The 11504-nt window shown below is 46.1% G+C and overlaps 1 protein-coding gene across 1 annotated transcript in view; it reads left to right on the top strand.

The window, feature by feature from the left end:
• Positions 1-5132: 5132 nt before the first annotated feature.
• The window catches only part of LOC130392203 (oxysterol-binding protein-related protein 10-like), a 15783-nt gene continuing 9411 nt past the window's right edge, over positions 5133-11504 (top strand). Inside the window, exons 1-2 of the mRNA XM_056602663.1 lie at positions 5133-5490; positions 9574-9897. Coding sequence (XP_056458638.1) covers positions 5425-5490; positions 9574-9897 — 390 coding nt within the window. The 5' untranslated portion in view covers positions 5133-5424. The remainder of the gene's footprint in view (positions 5491-9573; positions 9898-11504) is intronic.

The raw sequence follows: 11504 nt of genomic DNA, 5'->3' as shown, positions 1-11504 counted from the left end.
CGGGGTGTTGGAGCGTGCGGTGTGAGGCAGGGGACAGGGAGCAGGTGTGTTCTACATTAGAGCTGCGTTCAGTAGGGCCGTGTGTTTAGGGGCTCATATGGGGCTCTTTACACAAAGCAAATTGTATGAACCGTTTGCTACTTACTTCCAGTTGATGGGAGAGCTCAGGTCTTGCTTGTTCATGACCTAAAAATAAGCATTAAAAGCTAAGAAAAAGAACAGTCCTAATGTTATACTGTGGCTTTAAAGAACAACGAGTGGGGGAGATTGGATTCAAATCATCTGGGAGAACTGTTCTCCCATACTCCAGAATAAATATGCAATGCATGATTCATAACCTTAAAGTTGTCATCAAAAGGTTAAGAATGCCTTTTGTTTATCAACTAAAAGTAATGGAGTTTTTCTTGAAAACGAAGTTGACCAATCTGATCAAACGTTAAAAAACGTTATCCTTGTATGCAAATTGTTTGGGGGAGGGAATGGATCGAACCACACACAAACACACACACCTTGTTTAGTTTCAGTGGATACTTCCTTTCTGCTATGGGCTGACACAATAATACATTCCAATTCAATATTCCATGGAATATTCCATGTCCTCCTGAGGAAAAACGTTATTTTTATGCTCTTCCCCGATGACCACCCACCTCTTTTATTATTCATCATCAATCCTGCTTCTTGTCATGCCACACACACACACGCACACACACACACACACACACACACACACACACACACACACACACACACACACACACACACACACACACACACACACACACACACACACACATACACACAAATAAATACACACACACATAAACACATATAAACACACACACACACACACACACACACACACACACACACACACACACACACACACACACACACACACACACACACACACACACACACACACACACACATATAAACACACACACACACACACACACACACACACACACACACACACACACACACACACACACACACACACACACACACACACACACCCATTCCGTTTTTTCCAGTGAAATATAATCAGTAACAGTAATATGGTGAGGTCATGAGATGATAAACCCGTTGCCATGACAATGAGTATATAAGCCCACAGAGGTGATGTTGCAGGATGTGTCAACTCCAGAGCTGGGGAATCTGTCAGAAGTGAGATTAGTTGGATTCATGTCTCCCCTTTTCCGTTGTCCGTCTTTACTTCTGCGCATTACCCCTCATCTTTACTTTGTCTTTTCACTTATCAGTCCTTATCTGCACTTTGAGAAAAGTTAGCCTATTAAACCTGATTCGACCATTGTCCCTTCGTTGGTATTTATAGTAGAGTGCAAGTGTCTGCAGTCCCTTGTTTAAAACCAAATCCACTCCAAACGTTAGATGAGTCGTCACCCTGACCCACGTCTCCAGCCTGGGGCCAGGAATGAGAACTTGAATGCGTTTATTTTTGGCCGGCCGAGACACAGAATTAGACTTTTCCCTTTTCAAAGGGCATCGGTGTGACTGGATTCTTCGTAGAGAATCAGATACACTGGCGGCCTGGTGGAGAATCAGACTCAAGCAGACCGAGACAGTTTAGGGTCGGAGGACAGCGGCCTTGGAAGAATTCATCCCACATCACTGGGATTTAATTAAGATAATTAAACTCTGAGGAATCAATTGTCAGCTGTGTAAAAATAGACAGTGCGAACGATGTGTTAGCGTGCCATGGTGAGAAGTGGTACGTGTCCAAGGAAAAAAAAGAAGCTATAAAGTTGAGGGGTATTTATAGTGGTGTTAAAGCGTTAAAATGGCGTGTGAACACATTAACAACAGACAATACGCCAATACTTTTGGGTTCAGTGGTGCACCGGCCTAGACAGGGACCAGACCCTGCTGAGCTCCAACTGGTGGGACCCTGCCTGACTTTCAGCTAAAACACTCATGAGGGTCCGTTTCCCGAAGTTCTATTGAGTTATCTGTACACAACGTTGTCTGTACACAACGTTGTCTGTACACAACGTCGTCTGTACACAACGTTGTCTGTACACAACGTTTACAGATAACCTCGCCCTCTACGGCTACACCCTTCGATCTAATTTCGATGTGGATGCAACATGTGGCTAGCCTGGCTCCGCCCGCCTAAGTACTTCCGCTCAATTTGAATTTCCCTTCAGTACTAGGTCTGGACCTGCTGTATGTAATTTGGTTTTCTGGTGCCGCCACAGCGGCCACCAATCAGCGAACAGAGGGCGTGTCTGAGAACAATGACGATAAATTCGTACGCCAGTTTGAGTTGTTGTTGTAGGTCGGTAGTTGATTAACAATGTGCAATTTTTCCCTGATCAATTAAATTCGACGAACAAAACCTGCAGCTGTCGTTGACGGACATTTTCGTGCAGACGCGCAAGGTGTTTGGTTTGTGTACAACCTGCGCGTGATTCCCGGCGCATGACATACGTCACAACCAAACGTTAGCGATTGGTTATGGCAGATCTAGAGTGGCACTGGGCAGATCCAATCATGTTAAACTTCAACAGACACCCGCCTTCAAGTGAGTTAACGTTTGTCAATTGATTAGGTCCAGACTCTCTGTACAAATGAAATGAAATGAAGTGAAGTACGAGAGTCTGGTAGAACCAGGCTAACATGTGGCCCCCTTGTTCTCCAAACACATCCTTAAAATGTGTTTTTAGACCACGTGTGTTCTTCCACACACTCCCATGTACAGTGGCCCAGTGTTCCCCACAGCGAGGCGGAGCCGGTCATGTGTTAGCGCCTGCAGCTGACCAGAGCCCTGGGAGGAGAGAGGTCATGGGACAGGGGATCAGCAAAACAGGGAGCGGAGCTCCACATGGCCGCACACCGCACACACACACACACACACACACACACACACACACACACACACACACACGGAGAGCAGGCGGGCGCACGGGTAAACGCACAGACACACACGCACACACACACACGCAGGCACGCAGAGGCACACACATGAGCGCACATAAATGCAGACATGCAGGGAGACACACACGCACAAGGGCAGAAACAAATGTACGCTTTGAGGGCTCCTTAACCGACAGTTTAACAAACATTTGCATAAAAAATAGCCCTCTGCAAAATGATTCTACTGAGAGGCAGCTCTGGAACACACAAGGCTTTGGCTTTAAACACCCCTAATGAGACTGACCTGGAGGGAGGGAGGGAGACTCTGAGGGGGGAGGGAGGGAGGGAGGGAGGCAGGGACTGTGAGGAAGGGAGGAAGGCAGGGGACCAAGGGAGAGGGGCAGGGGATTCTGAGGGAGGGAGGGGACCATGAGGGAGGGAAGGACGGAGGAAGGGGACTCTGAGGAAGGGAGGGAGACTCTGAGGGAGGGAAGGACGGAGGAAGGGGACTCTGAGGGACGGAGGGAGGAAGGGGACTCTGAGGGACAGAGGGAGGAAGGGGACTCTGAGGGACAGAGGGAGGAAGGGGACTCTGAGGGACAGAGGGAGGAAGGGGACTCTGAGGGACGGAGGGAGGGAGGGGGTCAGGAGACTGAGGGAGGGAGGGACTCAGGAGACTCTGAGGGAGGCAGGGGACTCTGAAGGAGGCAGGGGACTCTGAGGGAGGGAGTCAGGGGACTTGAGGGAGGGGGTTCTAAGGTTATCCACAGGGGCAGGAAGTGCTGAACGAAGGCCCCCGCAGTGCTCTCACACTGCAGGGGCCTTCACACTTCATACTCCCACAGACCAGCCTCATTTGGCTCCAGTTTGGATTTAAATAATCGATCCCATACGAAACAATGTTATTATACTTATAATAATGGAAGTTAACGTAAATAGTTGTTCAATGATAGTTTGAAGTATGTGATGGTATTCCGCTTCTACCTTAAGAATAGACGGGTATTTCAACTTTATTTTAGTCTAACTGCATAAAAACATACACGACTCTAAGAACACCTTTATCTGCTATTCTGTTGCACCCCTGAGAACATCCACACTTCAGATTTAATAGAGCGAGGAAAATGTTCTACTGAGTGACCCATAAAGTCTCCAACTCCCATTCTATATTAGGTAGTGGTGGCTTAACACACCTCATAGCTGACAAGAAAGATGGCCTCCTGAGTCCAGCCCCATTCACTGTCTTTAGAAACGTCAAATGGGTTTATTTTAAGGCTGAATTCTATATAGTTTACCTATATTTTCATCAACTTTTTAACAATTAAAAGTTGATGTAGGTAGGAGCTCTGATCTGAATGTAATTAGGCATTGCCGTCTGTCAGCTTTAAGTGAGTGAAGTGCTCCGGGACCAAATATCCAATTTGAGTTGACTACGCCTGCCTCCGTATGAGACTATTTCGATTTTCTACGGCTCCTCGATAGATCTTTTCTGACCATTTAGTTGCTGTTGGCAAGGCGTCTCTTCTGAGAATGATTTGCGGAACTTGCCTGTCAATTGCCTGTCAATCACAGGTGCGTGAAATGCAGGGTGGGAAGGAGCAGTGGTTGTTTTCAAAGTTTCAAAACCTCGCTCTGCCCTCTCTTTGCAACTCTTGCGTGTTACCTAAATCGCCTTAAACCTTACAATTCAAATCATCTTCTGAAAAGCAGTGATTGAATTGATGAAATTCAAACGATGGAATGGAGGTGGTCATCTTTGAATCACACGTTCTAATCCATGCAGTCCTGCAAATCGATTCCAAAAGGTTACGTCAAAAAAGGTTCATATTACACAATTTCATTGTGTCCGTGCTGCGTGAACACGATGGTTCACATAGAGAGGGAAATAAATGTCATGTCTTCTTACTCCTCCCCATTCACTCCCATTCATTAAGTATTCTCCTGTATCACGTGCAGAGGAGCTGAGTCGAACCCTTGTCGTGGGCTGAGGGTGAGGTGATAGCAGGGAAAAAAGAAATGGAGACTGGAGAGAAGGAGGGGAAATAGTGTGGGGAGAGGGTGGGGTGGGAGGGGTCTGTGGGGAGGGGGGACTGGAGCGGACACGCTATCTGAGGTGGGAGGGGCTGCAGTCCAGTGTGTACAGGGGAGGAGGGGAGGGGCCTAGAAGAGAAGAGGAGTGTGTTAATGTGTGTGTTTGTGTGTGTGGGGGGGGGGGGGGGATGGATTTTCAGCATCACTTTTGATCTGCCTATCAGAAGCACAGAAGGCACCACTACCACTGCGCTCGGGTCCGTCTCTTCTCTCCATCCCCCTCTTTGATTGAGTTTGTTTTGGTTCTCTCTTTCTTTTCTTTACTTTCCGTTTTCTTTCTTCTTTCTTCCTCAATGTCGTTACTCTCTCTCCTCTTCCTCTTCCTCTCTTCCTCTCTCCATCACTCGCTCTTGTTACGGGCTCCAGCGCTGTGATCCTTGCAAGGCTACTTCTGTGCATGTGTGTGAGTGAGTGAGTGTGTGTGTGTGTCTGTGTCCATCTCCCATCTTCTCTCACCGGATGGTGGATATGAGATCCAGCAGGACTTCCAACAAGCCGGCCTTGGTTCCGTGCCTGCCACGCAACGTGAGTGTGTGTTTGTGTGTGTTTGTGTGTGTGTGTGTGTTTGTGTGTGTGTGTGAGTGTGTGTGTGTGTGTGTGTGTTCGAGCTTGTATTTGCCTTGGAGTATTGGCATGTTCACGTGGTGACATTAGTGTCCTCTGTAGCTACAGTTGAACTCTGCAGCTTAACTTAGTGTGTATAAGTGGGTTGTGGATGAGTGCTTGTATGTTTGTGTGTGTGTGTGTGTGTGTGTGTGTGTGTGTGTGTGTGTGTGTGTGTGTGTGTGTGTGTGTGTGTGTGTGTGTGTGTGTGTGTGTGTGTGTGTGTGTGTGTGTGTGTGGGGGTTTGTGTGAGAGGGAAAGACCTTATAAGGACACTGGGGGGACAAAGCACGTGCGCTTGTGTGTGTGCGTTGCCGTAGATAACACACACACTTCTGGTGGGCAGACTGTGGGAACAGACCAGCAGCTTATCATCAACTTCCTGATCCAGGACACACTGGGGAACTGGGCCCTCAGATAAGAAGGAGAGAGAGGACAGGCGGGAGGGAGGGTTAGGGAGAGAGGGAGAGAGGGAGAGTTAGAGAGAGAGAGAGTTAGGGAGAGAGGGAGAGTTAGAGAGAGGGAGAGTTAGGGAGAGAGGGAGAGTTAGAGAGAGGGAGAGTTAGGGAGAGCAAGAGAGAGGGAGAGTCAGGGAGCGTGTGAGAGAGGGAGAGTTAGAGAGAGTGAGTTTCCGGAGAGAGAGAGGGAGAAAGAGAGTTAGGGAGAAAGAGAATTGGGGAGAGAGAGAGAAAGAGAGAGGGAGAGTTAGGGAGAGTTAGGAAGAAATAGAGTTATGGAGAGCATTAACAGCAGGTAAAAACAAGCCAGTTTCAGTTATGTTGGGTTTGATTTGCTTTTTTCTTCAAGGTGGATTTGTATTATTTTTATGTTTGTATCAATTGTATTTGTAAGTTATAAACCCTTTCTTTATTCCCTAATGTACATATATAGAACAAGGATTTCTATAACCATATCAATGTTTGATAAACGCATACAATTCTAATGAGTTAATCAACCTGCCTCCTAACATATATGACTAAAGTTTTAATTTGACCGATTTAATTAGAAAATGTGTATCTGGTTCCGTGAATCATATATGCTTACATTTCAGGGATAGGGCAGATAAAGTTTGATTTTATTCACATTCCAACTGAATAATTACTTAGTTAGGCGTTACTCTTTCACTTTCCACTAAATGAGAACAGGAACTGTGGTGAAACCGGTTGATTGCTGATTGGTAATAGAAACAAACAATGAGAGACTCTGCATTCACGCTGTGGTGATTGGATGTTAGGCCTGGCTATTACAACATCAGCAGGGAAGAGCTTATACAAATTGCATTAATCTGCGGCGGAAGACAAATTTCTGTATGCTTACAGATGGACAAAAGAGTTTGGAAACTTTAAATCTATGAACGAGACTCCCCGTATAGATAATGTTGGACAAAGCGTCCAAACCACAGCTGTTTTCTGAATCACCACGATGCAGGCCGCAGACGCTGCAGGCTTTCGGAAGCAAAGTGTCTCTAAAGAAGGCTATCTCTAAGAGGGTCACGAGTGCTCTTGAGAGACAGACTGTTCTGTTGGCTGAGGCTGAGGGAATCCTTCAAGTGGACAAAAGCTTCTCTTTACTGAGCTCCAGTGTGGCCCCCTGGGGGGGCCGAGTCTCACCACAGGGACACGTGTCCAAAGAAAAAACATTCAATATCTCTCTTAATAACCTTTCTTATCTGTAGACTTATCCGTACCTGCTGTCTGTGGATAAGGTTTACAAGGACACACCTCATACGATTTTGTACGGATTCAATCAAAACCGGATCTTAACGCTTACACACAATCATAGCACTCTGTGCTCCTGTCCTCATTCATGGTTTTAGCCTGGAAATACTCTGGAGGGGAAGGGAGGGCAGCTGTGAGAAGAAAGTACGGAGGCCTGTTCTGGGCCAAGCCCCTTGAAGTATGAAATATTAATCTGTAGTAGCAGACCTCAGTGCTGGAACAGACAAACCAACCCTCACGAGGAATCTGGAAGCTTCTGGGGGTAACCCAGGGCAGGTAGTAGAGAGACAGAACAACTTGCCATATGCCATATCGACTACCTCATCTGGCCCCTAGGGTGACCATAGTGGTCCTTTGAGCCCAGGCAGCCTGAGTGTGTGTTTAACTTAGCACAGAATAACAAAGCTTGGATTGGTTTTTCTGTATTTTTGAAAAATGACTTTTAATGAGAATTTTGTACTGCAAGCTATAACTACCTGCTGTGTGTGTGTGTGTGTGCGTGTGTGCGTGCGTGCGTGCGTGCGGGCGTGCGTGCGTGCGTTTTTGAAAGAGCTCCGTTTCACCCTAGGAGTAATGTAATTCCCTTTGGACGGGTTGGGTGATGTAAGGATTGGCTTGTGACTGAGTGTAGGCGCTGGTGAGGTGTTAACCCCAGGGGCTCCAGCTTCTACCAGGCCTCCTACCGGCCAACATTCGAATCAATTGGATTTCTGTAGGCTGGCGTCTGGGTTTTATATGATGTGAGAGTTGTGTGTCGTTTGTTGAAATGGAAATATGCATCGCAATTACAACAATTCATGAATGAGTGTTAAACAAAAGGGTTGAAGGTGGCAATTGACTCTAGAATGATTATTATTATTCCATGTAGGTTCATCTTATTCTGTATGGCTCTCATTATTATTATTGGTAGCCCTGAAGACTGACTAATTAAAAAACGGGAAGAGACAAAAACTCTGTTCTATTATTTACAATTAGATGTCATAAACTTTGTCAGCAAAATAAACGTCTAGAGAGTCATATTTACAGCGTGCATATGATAGATGAGCCTAAAGGGGCCTCATTAGCATGGTTAACATTCCTCTGCTACAAGCTTCCTTTGGGCATATAGCTGGCTTCTCCTTTTCCCTCGTGTTGACGTGCTTTAAGAGTGAATAGAAACCTCACACCGAGAAGGGGAGAGAGAAACCGAACAACGGAGTGAAGTAAATAAAACGCTTTTCCTTTCTGTCCCTGTAGTGCTTTGGGGACTAAGTGGGCTTCCTTACATTACTGGCTTTCTTTCAATGGCTCCCTTCTCCTGGATAAATCATACAGATATTAGGAATAGGGGAAGAAAGACAGACTTTAGGTATAGGGGAAGAGAGACAGACTTTAGGTATAGGGGGAGACAGACAGACTTTAGGTATAGTGGAAGAGAGACAGACATTAGATATAGGGGAAGAAAGACAGACATCAGGTATAGGGGAAGAGAGACAGAAATGAGGTATAGGGTTAGAGAGGGAGACATTAGATATAGGGTTAGAGAGAGAGACATTAGATGTAGGGTTAGAGAGAGAGACATTAGATATAGGGTTAGAGAGAGAGACATTAGATGTAGGGTTAGAGAGGGAGACATTAGATATAGGGTTAGAGAGAGAGACATTAGATGTAGGGTTAGAGAGGGATACATTAGATGTAGGGTTAGAGAGGGAGACATTAGATGTAGGGTTAGAGAGAGAGACATTAGATGTAGGGTTAGAGAGAGAGACATTAGATGTAGGGTTAGAGAGGGAGACATTAGATATAGGGTTAGAGAGAGAGACATTAGATGTAGGGTTAGAGAGAGAGACATTAGATGTAGGGTTAGAGAGAGAGACATTAGATGTAGGGTTAGAGAGGGAGACATTAGATATAGGGTTTGAGAGGGAGACATTAGATGTAGGGTTAGAGAGGGAGACATTAGATGTAGGGTTAGAGAGAGAGACATTAGATGTAGGGTTAGAGAGGGAGACATTAGGGTGCAGAGGAAGGGCGACGTGGGAAGGCACAGCTTAGTCACGTGTACACCATCAGGAATGCCTTGGCTCATTCAATATTACTCTAATTCACTGACAGATTAACTGGAACGCATCATTAAAATGTTCTACTCCTACAGAAGAAGCACATTCAACACCAGTTTCTTTTTGTAAACAAAATATCATGCATTTTGATTCAAACGTGTACCTTTTTTCTGGTCTTGGAGCAAACAAAATGACCTTTGAGATTGTCAACGAGACTAATACTTAATTATATTCTTGCTGGTCTGCAGGCGGCCCCTGTCACAGAGCTCAGTGAACAGAGTAGAAACAACCGAACGATCATCTTGTTCTCACTCCAATCTCACCGCGTTGAGAATTCAATTTCAAGCTGCCTTCCTCTCATTCCACCACCGGTCATCATGGACCAGCAGGCTCAGCCGGCGCCGCAGCGGGCCAGCCAGCAGACCGGCGGGCCCCCGGAGGCCCCGGACCCCCGGGAGGAGACCACGGACACGGAGGACAACGACGAGGAGGAGCTGGGCGTGCTGGACGACCAGCGCAGCGTCATCCTGCACCTCCTCTCGCAGCTCAAGCTGGGGATGGACCTCACGCGGGTGAGTGGGGGGGGGGGAGGGGGGGGAGTGGGTTGGGGATTGTTGTTATCTTTAATGAAAACTAACCACCTTCTGACTAAAAAAAGGCTTTACAAAGAAAAAGATGAATAAGAAAAAGTGATTAAAGCTAAACTGAAGTTGAAAACAAAAGTCAAAAAATGATTAAATAAAAAAGAAAAAGGCTATCATAACTTTGGTTTGGAGCTCGATAGATGGCTGAGAGGGAGGGAGGGAGGGAGGGAGGGAGGGAGGGAGGGAGGGAGGGAGGGAGGGAGGGAGGGAGGGAGGGAGGGAGGGGATGTTGTGTCAACAAAGTAAAACATGAATGAAGCCAGGGAACAAAGGCCGGTGTGTGAGACCTATGAATCACAGCTGTGGGAACATAATGTTAATGGAGCACGCACGATACACAAGCTTAGTTATGATGATAGTGTTATGATATAGTTACGATTATTGACATAGTTATGATGATAGTGTTATGTCATCATCCATCCATCCTTCACCCGTCCCTCAACCCGCCCTCCAACGACTTTTTATATGTACGATAAAATTCATTCAATAATCCACACCTCTATAAATCCATCTATGCATCTATGCATGTAGACATCTATTCAGCGTCCAGCCTGTCCATGTTCCATTCCAGATGGATGCATGACCCCCCACTGAGAGGGGGAATCGATGTGAGTATCGCGGCCCCCCTGGCATGGCTCCATTGATGGGTCTATTAGGGAGAGAAAACAGCAGGCTGATTGCATGCTGGTTGCATAACAGCGGGTTAGGGAGTTGATGTAACTCAGTGGGTCTTGAGAGGTTCTCTCTGTGATCCTCTTCTTCCAGCTGTGTTGAGGGTTCTCTTACGAAGGGGATAGATGACTGCAGATCAGTCAGGCCGCCAGGTCGTGTTCCCCTCGACGCTAACTCCTATTGATGGGTCTTTGTTTCACAAGTCTGCTGGCCTACTTTGTTTCATGAAAACAGTGTTTCTTGCAGATCTGTAGTTCATCCCTGTCACATAATTCAAGTGGCAGAGAACATTTCTAAAGAAAGGGAATAGGTTACAATATCATTAATATAGCATAACTCATGAACCACGCAATTTGCACAGAGAGAGAGAGAGATGCCAACCCAATGGGTGGATGGATAAATGGATGGATGGAGATAATGATGTTTGTCAGGCAGGGATGAAGTAGAGGGTTGACTGTTGCTCTATTGAACTCCCACATGCATGCCACACACACACACACACACACACACACACACACACACACACACACACACACACACACACACACACACACACACACACACACACACACACACACACACACACACACACACACATACACACACACACGTTGCACAGCCTTCTATCTGAGTTAACATGATGGGCTTGCATTGATTTATCAAGAGCTGTTGCTAGTTATGTGATCTGTGTGTGTGTGTGTGTGTTTGTCTGAACATGTTTGCATGAGCGACACAGAGAAAGAATGAGAGATATAGTCTTACATTGAACAGGATTTTCCTGTCAATAGCATTGACTCATCTGTACAAGTGTATAGTAGTAAAACACTCTCGGGGGGCTTTTTTTTCTAGAGATATTATATAAT

The sequence above is a fragment of the Gadus chalcogrammus genome, chromosome 11, assembly GCF_026213295.1.
Source record: "Gadus chalcogrammus isolate NIFS_2021 chromosome 11, NIFS_Gcha_1.0, whole genome shotgun sequence".
NCBI lineage: Eukaryota > Metazoa > Chordata > Actinopteri > Gadiformes > Gadidae > Gadus > Gadus chalcogrammus.
Note: the sequence above shows the minus strand (reverse complement) of the source record. Positions and strands in the feature narration are given on the sequence as shown.